General features: G+C 40.4%; 1 protein-coding gene across 1 annotated transcript in view; it reads left to right on the plus strand.

The window, feature by feature from the left end:
- The first annotated feature begins 6,720 nt into the window (after positions 1 to 6,720).
- DEPDC1B (DEP domain containing 1B) overlaps positions 6,721 to 16,067 on the plus strand; it is a 116,027-nt gene continuing 106,680 nt past the window's right edge. The window contains exon 1 of the mRNA XM_079144039.1: positions 6,721 to 6,831. Coding sequence (XP_079000165.1) covers positions 6,784 to 6,831 — 48 coding nt within the window. The 5' untranslated portion in view covers positions 6,721 to 6,783. The remainder of the gene's footprint in view (positions 6,832 to 16,067) is intronic.

Below are 16,067 nucleotides of genomic sequence, written 5' to 3' on the forward strand. Positions count from 1 at the left end.
GACAGTGTGTAGCTAAGCTCACTGGCTATTTTGCCCTCTACTGGTATCAGACAAGACAGTGTCTGTCTCTGGCTCCACATCTCCCACCATCCATACAGGCAGTAGTCTGTGGCTTAGTGCCATCAGTGTTCTATAGGTATACTGGGTATACATTGGACACTATAGGTGCTTTACCTCCAAGGCATGAACTTGTTACGTAGGTAATTGGCTCTAGCATCTCCTGAAGTCTCTTGTCCCTGCTGGTTCCTGACACACCTGGTCTCTCTTGGTTCCTCTAAATGCCTCCATGGCAGTGACTATTTTGTAACCTCTGCTGTAAGGAGGGGTGCTAACCTTCTGAATGGCAGTATCTGATAGGTGGAGCTAACTGCTTATTTAAGACTTCTCTGTACTCACAGGGAACCCATCTACCATATCCCAGCTCTTCACAGGTGTCCATGTTAATAGGACCATGGCAACTGAGTGCTACATGCTGCTTGGTGGTCATAGGTCTCTCTGTCTGCTGGGGTTGAGGCATCTCTCACCTATGTAGAATCCTGCTGACCATGTCAGTTGTCAGGCTGAGACTCAGATCCCAGAAACAGATTCAGGATCCTGGCAGGTGGAAGAAGATGTGAGGCACAGTTGGGATAGTAGACATGCTTTATTTGGAAGTGGCAGCATCCTCCAGCCCTTATGCCCCCAGAATCTTTCTATAGACCTTTTTTATGTGCAGGTCAGACAAAGAAGTCACAAAGGTTCAAAGAAGTCACAAAGGTTCCTGCTGGAGGAGTCCTGTTTCTTATGGTTGGAATGGCCTCCCTCCATTACTTGGCTATTGTCCTTGAAGGACTGGAAGCAACCTGGGGGAAGTGGAAAAGTTACAACAGTTGGGAGCTTTTGACCTCTTAAGGGAAGATGAGTCTTCACTTCCATGGCCAGCACAGTCCATTTTTTGTGCTGTACAGATCCACTTCTCCATTTATGTTTGTGGGTCTGGTTTCCTGGCTGCAGTTGGTGTCCATCCCCTCCCTTCTCTCTCCATTTTGAACTCCCGAAGGTTCAACCACAACCTTAATGGGCATTGGGTGCTTTACCTTGGTAACCACGAGCCTCTCGGATTATGTTTCTGCACTGGCCCACTTGCAGTTACAGTGGGACAAAGAAGTGTGATTCCATCTCATTTATTTTTTTTTATTTTTTATTTATTTATTTTTATTGTAAACAAATGGGATACATGTTGTTTCTCTGTTTGTACATGGCACAAAGGCATACCATTTGTGTAATCATAAATTTACATAGAGTAATGTTGTTTGATTCATTCTGTTATTTTTTCCCTTCCCCCCACCCCTCCCACCCCTCTTTACCCTCTATACAGTCCTTCCTTCCTCCATACTTGCCCCCCTCCCTAACCCTAACTCTAACCCTAACACTAACCCTTCCCTCCCCCCCATTATGTGTCATCCTCCACTTATTAGCGATATCATTCGTCCCTTGGCTTTTTTAGATTGGCTTATCTCACTTAGCATGATATTCTCCAATTTCATCCATTTGCCGGCAAATGCCATAATTTTATCATTCTTTATGGCTGAGTAATTTCCATTGTATATATATACCACAGTTTCTTTATCCACTCATCAATTGAAGGGCATCTAGGTTGGTTCCACAGTCTGGCTATTGTGAATTGAGCAGCTATGAACATTGATGTGGCTGTATCTCTGTAGTATGCTGATTTTAAGTCCTTTGGTATAGGCCAAGGAGTGGGATAGCTGGGTCAAATGGAGGGTCCATTCCGAGTTTTCTAAGGAATCTCCACACTGCTTTCCAGAGTGGCTGCACTAATTTGCAGCCCCACCAGCAATGTAAGAGTGTACCTTTCTCCCCACATCCTCGCCAACACCTGTTGTTGCTTGTATTCTTGATATCGCCATTCTAATTGGGGTGAGATGGAATCTTAGGGTAGTTTTGATTTGCATTTCTCTTATTACTAGAGATGTTGAACATTTTTCCATATGTTTGTTGATTGCCTGTAGATCTTCTTCTGTGAAGTGTCTATTCATTTCCTTAGCCCATTTGTTGATTGGGTTATTTGTATCTTCGTGTAGAGTTTTTTGAGTTCTTTATAGATTCTGGAGATTAGCGCTCTATCTGAAGTATGATTGGCAAAGAATTCTCCCACTCTGTAGGCTCTTTCTTCGCATTGCTGAAGTTTCCTTTGCTGAGAGAAAGCTTTTTAGTTTGAATCTATCCCAGTGGTTGATTCTAGCTTTTATTTCTTGTGCTATGGGAGTCCTGTTAAGGAAGTCTGATCCTAGACCAATAAGGTGAAGATTTGGACCTACTTTTTCTTCTATAAGATGCAGGGTCTCTGGTCTGATTCCGAGGTCCTTAATCCATTTTGAGTTTAGTTTCGTGCATGGTGAGAGATATGGGTTTAGTTTCATTCTGTTGCATATGGATTTCCAATTCTCCCAGCACCATTTGTTGAAGAGGCTATCTTTTCTCCATTGCATATTTTTGGCACCTTTGTCTAGTATGAGAAAATTGTATTTATTTGGGTTTGTGTCCGTGTCCTCTATTCTGTACCATTGATCTACCTTTCTATTTTGGTACCAATACCATGTCGGTTTTGTTACTATTGCTTTGTAGTAGAGTTGAAGATCTGGTATTGCAATACCCCCTGTTTCACTCTTCCTGCTAAGGATTGCTTTAGCTATTCTGGGTTTCTTATTCTTCCAGATGAATTTCATAATTGCTTGCTCTATTTCTGTAAGGTACGTCATTGGGATTTTAATTGGAATTGCATTGAATTTGTATAGCACTTTAGGTAGTATGGCCATTTTGACAATATTAATTCTTCCTATCCAGAACATGGAAGATCTTTCCATCTTCTAAGGTGTTCTTTAATTTCTTTCTTTAGTGTTCCATAGTTCTCATTGTAGAGTCTTTCACCTCTTTTGTGAGATTGATTCCCAAGTATTTTATTTTTTTCGAGGCTATTGTGAATGGGGTAGTTTTCCTAATTTCTCTTTCTGAAGATTCATCACTTATGTATAAAATGCGTTGGATTTATGGGCATTGATCTTGTAACCTGCTACTTTACTGAATTCACTTATGAGTTCTAAGAGTTTTCTGGTGGAATTTCCAGGTTCCTCTAATATATAATCATGTCATCAGCGAACAGAGATAGTTTGAGTTCTTCTTTTCCAATTCGTATCCCTTTAATTTCTTTGGTTTGTCTAATTGCTCTGGCCAGAGTCTCAAGAACGATGTTGAATAGAAGTGGTGAAAGAGGGCATCCCTGCCTTGTTCCAGTTTTTAGGGGGAATGCTTTCAGTTTTTCACCATTTAGAACTGATATTAGCCATGGGCTTAGCATAGATGGCCTTTACAATGTTAAGGAATGTTCCCACTAATCCCTATTTTTTCTAGTGTTTTGAGCATGAAGGGGTGCTGTATTTTATCCAAATGCTTTTTCTGCATCTATTGAAATAATCATGTGATTCTTGACTTTAAGTCTATTAATATGGTGAATTACGTTTATTGATTTCCTGATGTTGAACCAACCTTGCATACCTGGGATGAAGCCCACTTGATCATGGTGCACTATCTTTTTAATATGTTTTTGTATGCGATTTGCCTAAAATTTTGTTAAGAATGTTTGCGTCGATGTTCATTAAGGATATTGGTCTGAAATTTTTCTTTCCTTGATGAGTCTCTGTCTGGTTTAGGTATCAGTGTGATATTGGCTTCATAGAATGAGTTTGGAGGGTTCCCTCCTCTTCTATTTTATGGAATACTTTGAGAAGTATTGGAATGAGCTCTTCTTTAAAGGTTTTGTAGAACTCGGCTGAGAACCCATCCATCTCATTTATTGATTCTTGATTTTTCTTCTTGTGCTTTAGGAGTCTTGCTAAGGAAGTCAGCTCCTAAACCGATATGGTAGAGATTATTTGGGTCTACTTTTTCTTCTATTAGGTGCAGGGTCTCTGTCCAGTTCTTACATTGTTGATCTTCTTTGAGTTGAGTTTTGTGCAGGGTGAGAAATAGGGGTTTAATTTCATTGCCCCAAATATTTTTAATTTATATGCAAAATGAATAAGGTTCTAGGCTTAGCTAATTACAAATGATTTTTTACTTACCTGAACATCCAGTGGGACATTAAAAAAACCATGTAGTACAGGGATTGCTTGTTGTATAGCCTGGGTTAGGCATCAAAGAACATCCAGCTCTTCTTGTCTCTGCCCAGTGGGGACCCTCTCATAGTATGAATGTCCAATATGCTACTGGGCGTTGAAGCCCTTTGTTAGATAACCATTATTATAGAGGTGGACGATAAAAAAATAATGTTAGGTACAGCTAAATGCTTTGAAGCAAAGAATCAGTACAGGTGTGGGGTGGGAGTGTGAGACCTCTACACAGGAAGGTTAGGGAAGACTTGCAGGTAGGTTGTAGGTTAGAACTCAGACTTGAATAGTGAGATGGAGAAGACTGTGCCAAGAATGGGGCAAGAACATCCCTGGCAGGAAAACAGTACAAGGCTGTGAGGTAGGAACAAGTTTAAGGACATAAGAGGGCCACTGTGTCTGGAGCACAGGTCAGTAAGGTAGAAAGTACTGACTTTTGGGGGCAGAGAGAAAGTAAGTGAGTAGTAGCTATTACTAGTGAGTAATAGCAATGATTATTGAAATCCAGACCTATCAAACTTCTATGTCTGTGATTTCCACAGAAGTGGAAAGATGCATAATTTCATGGTGGGCATGTTTAGTTACCAGATCCCAGTTCTATCACTATGGTAGGTGGTAGCAGGTCCCAGATGTACAAGACTCTAACATTTCTTCTTTTTTCTCTTCTGCCAAGGACAGAGTATCTATCCCTTGGTAGCCTTTGCCAAGGACAACCAGATCTTTTCCACGGAGTTTGGAGGATAGAAAAAAAAAAAGTTGTAATAGGATTCACTTACTGGAAGTAATAATAAATAAAAAACCCTACCTTTATTTCTTTTTCTGGTTTCAAAAGTAATACATATGCATCATGTCAGGAATTCTTTTTTTAAATTTTAAAATGTGGTTTAAAATACACCTGTAAAGCACAAATAGGGGAGAGGAGTCCCACCTTTTACAGATCTTTCTTTTTTTTATTAAAAATCATAAATTTACATAGGGCAATGTTGTTTGGTTCATTCTGTTATTTTTTTTCCCTTCCCCCCACCCCTCCCACCCCTCTTTTCCCTCTATACAGTCCTTCCTTCCTCCATTCTTGCCACCCTCCTTATCCCTAACCCTAACCTAACCCTAACCCTAACGCTAACCCCTCCTACCCCCCCCCCATATGGTCCTCATCTGCTTATCAGCGAGATTATCATCCTTTAGTTTTTTGAGATTGGCTTATCTCACTTAGCATGATATCCTCCAATTTCATCCATTGCCTGCAAATGCCATAATTTTATCATTCTTCATGGCAGAGTAATATTCCATTGTATATATATGCCACAGTTTCTTTATCCATTCATCAACTGAAGGGCATCTAGTTGGTTCCACAATCTGGCTATGGGGAATTGAGCAGCTATGAACATTGATGTGGGTGTATCTCTGTAGTAATGCTGATTTTAAGTCCTTGGGTTAGGCCAAGGAGTGGGATAGCTGGGTCAAATGGTGGGTTCCATTCCAAGCTTTGTGAGGAATCTCCATACTGCTTTCCAGAAGTGGCTGCACTAATTTGCAACCCCACCAGCAATGTATGAGTGTATCTTTTTCCCCACATCCTCCCCAACACCTATTGTTGCTTGTGTTTCTTGATAATCGCCATTCTAATTGGGGTGAGATGAAATCTTAGGGTAGTTTTGATTTGCATTTCTCTTATTACTAGAGATCTTTCTTAAGGGTGCTCACTGAAGAGCTTAGATTTGAACACTGAACTGAAGTCACAGATATATAAGAGTCGTGACCTCTTTTGTGCTGTTGAATAGTTAGTTGCAAATAGGACCTACAATTCTTGGGGTGGGGCAAGGGGTTGGGTAAGGTGGTTCTGAGCAGCAAAAAGGACTCAGACCTAAATAAAGCATTAAAAAGTCTCACTTCAGTGCAACAGAGAGAACTCTAAATTCAATGGGGGACTGCAGGATGTGGGTGGGTGGGGCTATCCTATACTAACTATACTCTATCAAGACAGCATAACAGGAGTTAATCTCTGACCTTCTCCAGTTTTTTATTTTTTATTTTTATTTATTTTTAATTTTTTAACACGCTATCTACACTCCTCGTGGTCCTCTGCCTTTATCTAGTTTTTAAATGCCCCTCACTTGTACAGGCTGTCAAGTCGCTTCATTTCACCACCCCTTCTTCCAATCTTAGCAGCACCTCCAGTTCACAGTGCACTCTGTGTGGCTGACTGGGATTTATCTATGCAGTCGGAAGCGGGTCCTGTCACCAGGTTACGTACCTCCATTGGCCCTTTTTCAGAAAGTGTGTGGGGTGGGCTGGCCATAGGGGCGTCAGAGAAGGGTGCCAGGCAGGATGGGATGGAGACGCCCTCGCAGTCAGTCACAGCGCCCTCCGTGTGTGAGCACCGACTGCTGACGGTGGGCGGCTCTCCACACCCTAGGCGGCTAAGCTCCGGCCCTCCCTCTGTAGCAGGAGGTCTCCGTGGAGACCGGGCCCCGCCCACCTGGCCCAATTCCGGCCACGTGCCATCACGTGCCGACCAATCAGGGCGCGGGGCCCGCAGGCTCGAGATTCAAACTGCTGCGCGGCCGGCTCCCGGGATCGGAGTTGGCTCTGCCGCAGCCTTAGCTGCGTGCGGGCCATGGAGCACCGCATCGTGGGGCCCGGGCCTTACCGGGCCACCAAGCTGGTGAGTGAGGGTGCAGGGACTTGAGCGGAGCCGCCGTTTCCGGCCTGTCCTCGGACAGCCCGGCATAGTCAGCTCTAGCTTCTTCCCCGCAGGCTGGGCCGATTTGTGAAGGCGAACGAGTTTCTGGGTCTGCGGTGTCTTTCTGAACGTAACTTAAAAAAGGGCAAAGGGGGCCTGGGCCGAGCCCGTGGCGGTGGGTACAGCGTGGTTCCTGAGACGTTGCCTAGGTTCGCATAAAACCGGGCCTCTGGATTTAGAGCGCTGCGAATACCAGGCTGATCCCTTCTGCCTTTGTCCCCTTGAACCTAACGCTTGCAGCTGCGAGGGGAAAGACCCAACCCGAAACCTTAGGGCCACCCCACCCGCTGTAACGCTCATTGTTTGCGGCAATTCAGACAAGGCGTGTCTTCTTCCTGAGTGACACTGGTTGACACTCTACGAAGTGTTCTTTCTAACGGTGCTCAGGACAGAGGTGTGGATCGCCCTGGCACGTTTCTGGCCCCTGGCATTTCTGTCAGCCCTGACCTAACTGAGGGAAGGACCTTGGTGGATAATCTGAAAGAACCTTTGCAGACTAGTGGTCCAGGGTGCTGCCTTTTCTCCTGGAAGGCAAATTTAGTGTTCAGGGGTGTACTTGATCTATTTTATGACCTCGAGCATATACTTTGTGATTTCTGCCACAGAGGATTACCATAAGGGAATAAAGGTTGACCCCTTGGTAATATCCATGACAAGTTTTTAGAGGCCTTTCTGTGGAAAGTTGTGATGGTAAATTGGGGGGGAAGGTAACTGACACCTTGGTCTGTCAACCACTGCTGGCCACATGTGACTTGGAATTGAGTCTCATTGCCCTTTGTGCCCTAAGGAATACCCAGGAAAATGTTCGGGAAAGGCAAAGTTACATAGCTACTACGTTGCAAGTACAACCGGATCTAGAATTTAGTTGTCTCTAAACTCCCAGGCCAGTTGTCTTTATAGCACTACTTTTATGTTTTTATAGTAAACAGGAAGGAGGTGGAATAAATATCCTGGAGAAAAGAATAGGAAGCATATTTCAACACTAGGTGTTGCACCTTATAGTTTGGCTTATGATGTTAAGTAAAAAGTTATGTTGTGTGATTTCTTTAGACTAAAGATCTGAAGTGAGAGACAAAATTTTTTTTTTAATCACAAATCTGTTTTGTTCCTCCTTATGCTTACATTTATCTTTTCAAATATAGCATACCATGGGAAAAGATCACATTCTCAAGTCTGTCTTATTATATGTTGCCTTAGGATATTTTCTTTCTACTGTGTTGGGGATTGAACACAAGTTTCTATACTGTACTACATCCTTAGTCACAATATTTTCTTTCTAAAGCTGACTGAGAATGGTGTATTGCTAGATTGCTTAAAGATGACTTAGTTCAGAGTTAGGTATAGTGATGCACATCTTTAGTTCCAGGTACTCTGGTAGCTGAGGCAGGAGAATTGAAAGTTGGAGGACTGCTTGGGTAACATAGTGACATCCCATCTGAAAAACAACAAAAACCTAACTTTTTCTTTCTGAGCATAGTAGCCAAATAACCATCTAATCATATTAGAAATAAGTGAGAGTAATGTTTGTAAGCAGCAGCAACAGCTTTTTATTCTTCTTTTTTGTAGTACTGAAGATTGGAACTAGTGGTGCTCCACTGCTGAGCTACATCGCCAGCCCTTTTTATTTTGTTTTGAGGCAGGGGCTCGATAAACTGCCCAGACTGGCTTTGAACGTGTGATCATTCTGCTTCAGCCTCATGAGTTGCTGGAATAACAGGCATGTGCTATTGTGCCTGGCTGACCAGGACTTTTTGGTGCAAAAATTCTAATGAGAAATTAAAGCTAGGTATCAGCAGAGCATTAAAAAAAAATCATGTGCAGGTTGAGGCAGGAGAATAGCAAGTTTGAGGCCAGCTTCAGCAATTTAGTGAGCAAGATCCTGAGGAGAAACAAAAAAATGAAAAAAACAAACAAACAAACAAACAAAAAACCCAAAATGGGATGTAGTACTCCTGGGTTCAATCCCCAGTACAAAAAAAAAAAAAAAAAAAAAAAAAAAATCAGTGGTGAAAATTGTTTAAAGGTATGGTTGTTGTTTGAATGTTATACCCCCAAAATTCATGTTTGGAAACTTGGTCCCAAAGGCGTTTGGAAGTAAGGCCTTTGGGAGGTAATAAGAATTTGAGAGGTAATAAGGGTGACGTCCCCATAATAGCATTAGTGGCATAGTAAGAAAAGACACCTGAACTAGCATGCTTATTCTGTCTTGACAAGTGATACCCTTTGCCATGTTATGATGCAGCGGGAAGGCTCCCTTACCAGATACTGGAGCTGTGTTCTGGACTTTTCAGCTTCCAGAACTGTAGGCCAATAAAGAAACTTTCTCTCTCTCTCTCTCTCTCAATTCTTTTTAGTTATATATGACAGTAGAATATATTTTGACATATTTATACAAACATGGAGTACATCTTATTCTAATTAGGATCCCAGTCTTGTGGTTGTACATGATGTGGAGATTCGCTGTGGTGTACATAGGAGAGTTAAGTTAGATTCATTCTTTTATAAATTATCCAGTCTCAGTTATTTTATTGTAGCAACAGAAAACGGACTAAGGTATGTGGAAAGGCTTTGATGTTCATAGGTGCTTGATATAGTGAAATGATCACCCTAAGACAGGATTACAGATCTTATTATCAGACTAAGTATCTGAAAGGTATTTGCCAAGTTGTATATCCTGCTTAGGGTTTTGCTTTGACTCTAGAGATTCTTCCTGACTATAACATAGATTGAACCCCAAAATTTGTTTTGGGAGATTATCCTGGGAATTGTACTTATTATCTATATATTTAAGGAATACTTTATCATTTGCAAAGGAATTTCACAGCCATAATCTCATTTAACCTAACAACAAACTTGCAAGGTAGGTAAGTAGATAGAGAAACTAGTTGAAATTCATAGAGTATTTATGGGCAGGGCCTTTCTTCCTTTTATGTGCATTCCTTTCTTTATCTACTTGGCTTTTTAAGATTTAACTCAATCACAAGATGAGAAGTCCCTGTATGAATTGGTTGTCTTCATTACTGTGTAGTTTGGAGTAAATTTTACTTCCTGAAGATGTTTATTTTGAAGGCTGCATATATAGAGGGGAGAAAATTTGAAACCTATTTCTAGTTTACGGGGTACAAAAAGGAAAATCCTTTATTCATGTTTATATTTTAGAAGCAAAGACTAGACCGAAGTTTCATGATGGGTGGAATAAATCTGAGGGATGCCATGAACATTGCTGCTGGTGCCACTGGAGTTTCTGTCATAGGGCTGTGGAAAGGCTACAGCTATTTTTATATAGAGAGTGCACTTGGACACCTCCAGTGTCCACTCTGCCAGCTGACTTGTGGGATGCTGACTGAGTCAATGTTATGTCTGTAAAGGTTCCAGTATGAACTGAATGAATCAACTTCCTTAATTCCAGAACTTTCGACCTCTTGATTTCTTGTTCACTGATGTAGTTTCACACATAAATAAGGAGGAGAAGTTGAGTTGTCATGGAGTTACTGCTAAAATTTCTGAATAAGAGTGGTGAGAGTGGACACCCTTGTCTTGTTCCTGATGTTAGAGGAAATGCTTTCAGTTTTTCTCCCATTCAGTATGATGCTGGCTACATGTTTATCATGTATCATCTTTATTATGCTGAGGTGTGATCCTTCTGTATCTAAATTGTTCAGGACTTTTATCATGAAGGGATGCTATATGTCCTTCAAGTGCCTTTTCTGAATGTAGTGAGATGATCATAAAAATTTTGTCCTTGATACTATTTATGTGATGTATTATATTTATTGATTTGCATTTGTTGAGCCATCTTTGCATCCCTGGAATGAAAATTACTTGATCATGGCACATGTTCTTTTTAAAGTGTTGTTAAAATTGATTTGCAATTACTTTTTGTTGAGAATTTTTGAGTCTATATTAATTACAGCTGTTGGTCTATAGTTTTCTTCTTTTGCTGTGTCCTTGTTAGTTTTGGTAGCAGGGTAATACTGGCCTCATAGGATGAGTTTGGAAGGGTTCCTTCCCTTTCAATTCTAGGGAATAAATTTGAGGAGCATTGTTCTTTAAAAGTTTGGTAAAATTGAGCAGTGAAACCATTCTGGACTTGCTTGCTTGCTTGCTTGCTTATTTATTTATTTACTTTTTATTTATTGCTGGGAGACATTTTATTACTGATTCAGTCTCATTACCTTTTTAATTTGTTGAGTTTTTTTTTTTTTTTGGGGTGCTGGGTATTGAACCCAGGGCCTTGTGCTTACACGGCAAGCACTCTACCAACTGAGCTATCTCCCCAGCCCCGAGGTTTTTAATGTATATTCTTTTTTTTTTTTTTTTTTTTTCTTTTTTCTTTTTGGATACAGGGGATTGAACCCAGTGGAACTTTTCTGCTGAGCTACATTTCCAGTCCTTTTTATATATTTTTTGAGACCAGGTATTGCTATGTTGCTGAGAGTCTTACTAAATCTGAGGCTAGGCTCAAACTTGCAATCCTCCTCCTGAATTGGGGGGATTACAAGTATGGACCACCGTGCTTGGCTCGTGGTTCAGTTTTGATAGGTCATGTGTGTCCAGAAATTTATCCATTTCTTCCACATTTTCCAATTTATTAGCATATAGTTTTTCAAAATAATCCCTAATGACCTTTCAGTTTTTCTGGTGTCAGTTGTAATGTCTCCTTTTTCATCTCTAATTTTATTTATTTGAGACTTCTTTTTTTTTTTTTATTAGTCTATATTTTGTCTTTTCAAAGAACCCAGTCTTTGTTTTTTCAATTGTATTTCTTTTAGTCTCTGTTCATTTATTTCTGCTATAATTTTTATAATTTCTTTCCTTCTAGTTGGATTTCTTCTTCTTTTTAGTTGGATTTGATCATTCTTTTCTAAAACTTTAAGATGCTATATATATATATATATATATATATATATATATTTGAGAGCTTTCTTGTTTTTGTTATAGGTACTCTTTGCTATAAACTTCCCTCTGGAACTGCTTTTGATATATTCCATAGGTTTTGGTGTGTTGTGTTTTCATTTTTGTGTGATTTCAAGGAATTTAAAAAATTTTCCCTCTGACTTCTTCAGTGACCCATTATTCATTTAAAAGTATTAATTGTCTCTTTGTATTCGTAATTTCTACAATTTTTTTGCTGTTGATTTCTAGTTTTATTCCATTGTGATCAGAGCAGATGCAGGTTATTATTTAGTTTTTTTTGAATTTGCTAAGACTACTTTGTGGTCTGTTAAATTGTGTATTCTATGAAAAGTTCCATGCACTCATGAAAAGAATGTGTATTCTATAACTGTTGGTTGGAATATTATGTAAATGTCTGTTAAGTTTATTTGATATCTAGTGTAACTTAATTTTGATGTTTTTTTGTTGAGTTTTTGGTCTTGGTTTATCTGTTGGTGAGAATGAGGTATTGGAGTTTCACATGATGGTTGTATTGAGGTCTGTTTCTTTCTTTAGGTCCAGTAGTGGTTGGATACTCTGACTTGGTACAATTGTTTTATATATATATATATATTTTTTTTTTAATTTATTTATTAAAAAATTTTTTTTAGTTGTATGTGGACACAATATCTTTCTTTCATTTATTTATCTTTATGTGGTGCTGAGAATTGAACCCAGGGCCTCACATGTGCCAGGCAAGTGCTCTACCACTGAGCTACAACCCCAGCCCCAATTGTTATTTCTTAATGATTCATTCCTTGAGTGCTTACATAGTGACCTTCTTTGATTCTTCTTACTGTTTTCATCTTAAAGTCTGATTTGTTAAGTCTAACTCTTCCTGCTTGCTTTCAGATTCCACTTGTATAGAATATTATTTTCCAGTATTTTTCTTTCATTCATGTGTCTCTTTACAGGTACAGTGTGTTTCTTGTATGCAGCATATTATCGAGTCTTGTTTTTTAATCCATTCAGTCACTCTGTGTCTTTTAATTGGAGTATTAGGAACACTTATATTCAGAGTTATTGAATGGTATGGATCTTCTGTCATTCTGTTGGTTTCGGCTAGTGGTTTTGGTGAATATTCTTTGTTCATTTCTTCCTGTCTTGTTCTTCTTTGTGATTTGATGGTTTATTGTATTGATCGTGTTTGATTCTTTCCTATTTTTTATTTTCATATCTACCCTTCTAGTGGGATTTATTCTTTCATGTGCTGCCATATTGGTATATATTTCTTTTCAACTTTTGGGTGTAGTATTCCCATAAGTATCTTTTGCCAGGCTGACCTGGTGGTCACAAATTTCCTTAGTTTATGCTAATTTTGGGATATCTTCATTTCTTCTTTGATTCTTTGTTGGGTATAGTGATCATGGTTGGTTGTTATTTTCTTTTAGGATTTGAAATGCATTATGCCATGCCTTCCTTTCCTTCGGGGTTCTGGCTGAGAAATCTGCTCTTAGTCTAGTGGATTTGTCTTTAAATGTGATATGGCACTTCTCACTTATAGATTTTAATATTTCTTTGTTTTGTAATTTTGACAGTTTGATTATCATATGTCTTGAAGGAGATCTTTTCTGGTCATTTCTATTTGGGTTTTAAAGACTTCATGTACCTGGATGTCCATGTCTTTTCCCTGATTTGGGAAATCTTCTGCTTTTATTTCATTGAATAGTTTTTCTATTTACTTAACCCATAGTTCTTTGGGTATGCTGAATATCCAGATGTTTGATCTTTTAATGGTGTCTCAGACCTTGACTGTTCTCTTTGTTCTATATTTTTTCTTTATTTCTGTCTGAATATAATATTTCAAAAGACATGTCTTCAAGCTCTAATATTTTTTCTCCCACTTGATTCTATTATTGAGGCTTTTAACTGAGTTTTTAATCTGACTCATTGAACTTTTCATTTCCAAGATTTTTGTTTTTTTCAATGTCTACCTCTTTATAGAATTTTTCATTCATGTTCTGCATTATTTTCTTTATGTCATTCAGCTCTTTATGTATTCCTTTGGATTTCATTGAGCTTTTTAAAAGTCATTCTTTAAATTCTTTATCAGGCATTTACTTTACTTCCAAGTCTTTGGAATCTGTTACTAGAGAGTTATCAACTTTAGGTGTCATATTTTCATATTTTTTGTGTTTCTAGTTTGAGATTTACACTTCTGTTTACATGTCTGTCTCTTTGACTTTTATGTAGTGGCCTTCTTAGTAAGAGGTGTTCTGATGATGTGTCTTTTGGTACCAGTTTGTTGTGCTATGTTGAGTTTATTTCTAGCTGTCCACTGCTGTGCAATAACCCTGTTGTTTCTTTGACTATGATTAGTGGATTTGGGCACAAAATATGTACCATATTGGAATTGGAGAGACTCAGTGTCTTTGCAGGTCTTGCCAAAATAGGAACTTTCTGGTAATATAGGCAAGGGGTGGTGTGGACAGCTGAGTATATGAGGTGTAACTTCTATGGTTACTCCTACAATGGGAGTGGTGGCCCCTATCAGGTGATGGGGGTTTCCACAGGCCCTGTTGATATTGGCTGTTATTACTTGAAAGTAATTCTGATACTGGTTGTGCCAGTCATGGCAAGGGCCTGAATCTCTTGTCCTCTTTAGACACTGGGGCAGATCTGGGTGCTTTATGAAGAGATCTGGGGCCAGAATCACAGCTTCCCTCTCTATGGCACGCACATTCAATCATTACTGCACTGACAAGGTACAGGTATGGCCAATTTAGAGGACCTGCATATGTGTGGTGTCTGCTGCTATTGTGGGGATGTCTGCCCAGGAGTAGGACCTCAGACTCTTCCTAGCTCTGTCTGCTTGGGGACAGTTTGACAGCTGGGCACTTACGTCCCTCCTCTTATTTAAGTAGAAGTATTTACCAGGGTTCAGGTGGGACTGGGTTGTGACTGGAGCTGGATGCAGTTCCTCTCAACTGGGCTGGGAGTAGCTCACTGGTAGAATACCTGCCCATTGTAAGAAGGTCCTGTGCCTGATCTCCAGCAGTGGGAAGAAAAACAAAACAAAACCAAAAACCACAAAAAAGATGGAGGGTGAGGAGTATGAGAGAGGAGAGAGAGAGAGAGAGAGAGAGAGAGAGAGAGAGAGAGAGAGAGAGAGAGAGAGAGAGAGAGAAGTAAAAACAACCGAAAAAAATTTCCTCCCAGCCAACGTGTTTGGAAGAGTAGCAAGGGCAGATGATTGTAGCCTATGTCTTGTAAAATTTCCCTCTGGGTCCTCTTAGGTGGTGAATCCCAGGGGCAGTATGTTGCCAGGGTCCTCCTTACCCCATTCTTTCAGTCGTACCCACCAGTTATCGAGTAGGAGTTAAATCTTGGCTGAAGCTAGTTGAAATTCCTCTCAGCTGAGTTGATTGCCTGCAAGCTAGTGCAGAAGGCAGGCAGTGCCAGGTATAGATTCTCTCTGGAGCTTCCTACCTGGGGGTGGGGGTGAGGCAGAGCAAATTAAGAGTTGCCCTGATGACTCAGAGGGGAGAGTAGCAAGGGAATCACACAGTTCAGTGCTGGGGTTGGGTGGCAGGAACCATGTGATCTGCTACTACTCTTAATCCTAGTACCCTTGGTCCTTGCACCTGTTTAGAATTACATGTAACTGTTCTGTCCCTGGTCCCAGAGGGAGGATTCCCCATTTCTTTTATTCTGGAGGGCTGCATCTACCATTTCTCTCCCCTCCCTGTATCATAGAACTCTGAGTGGATTATTTCAATTACTCTCTTGAGCCAAGACCATCTCATGAGGCAGTTCCCTGCTGAAGCAGTGCAGTAGAATGACTACAGGGTCCCCAGAGATGGGAATATATAGGGGTTTCTGGCCTCCAGAGCAGTAGAAACTCAGACAATAGGCCCTTTCTCAAGATGGCTCCTGGCTACAGCTCCTGGGGAGTTCACTGGGGCATGCTGTGAACTTCTGTAAAGCTAACCTGCCATGCAGACCCCCAGGACTGTTACCTGTTTATGCTGTATGTCTGCAGGGTACTGGCTTCTGTGCCAATAGCACTTGCTAGGATTCTTTCACTTTTACTATCTCAGAGGGGAGACTTCCCTCTCCTGGCCATGAAGCTGGGCCACAGGTATTGGGGCACTGTGTTCTTCTTGTTGTGTTTTTGTTCCAGGTCTCCAGACCTTACCTCAGTCTTTCTGCTGTTGAATTGCAGTATTCTCTCATGGCCACTCACCTCAACAGGCAGCCACACATTTTGGTTCTATCCAGCG

Source organism: Sciurus vulgaris (assembly GCF_902686455.1).
Source record: "Sciurus vulgaris genome assembly, chromosome: 6".
In the NCBI taxonomy this organism is placed as follows: domain Eukaryota; kingdom Metazoa; phylum Chordata; class Mammalia; order Rodentia; family Sciuridae; genus Sciurus; species Sciurus vulgaris.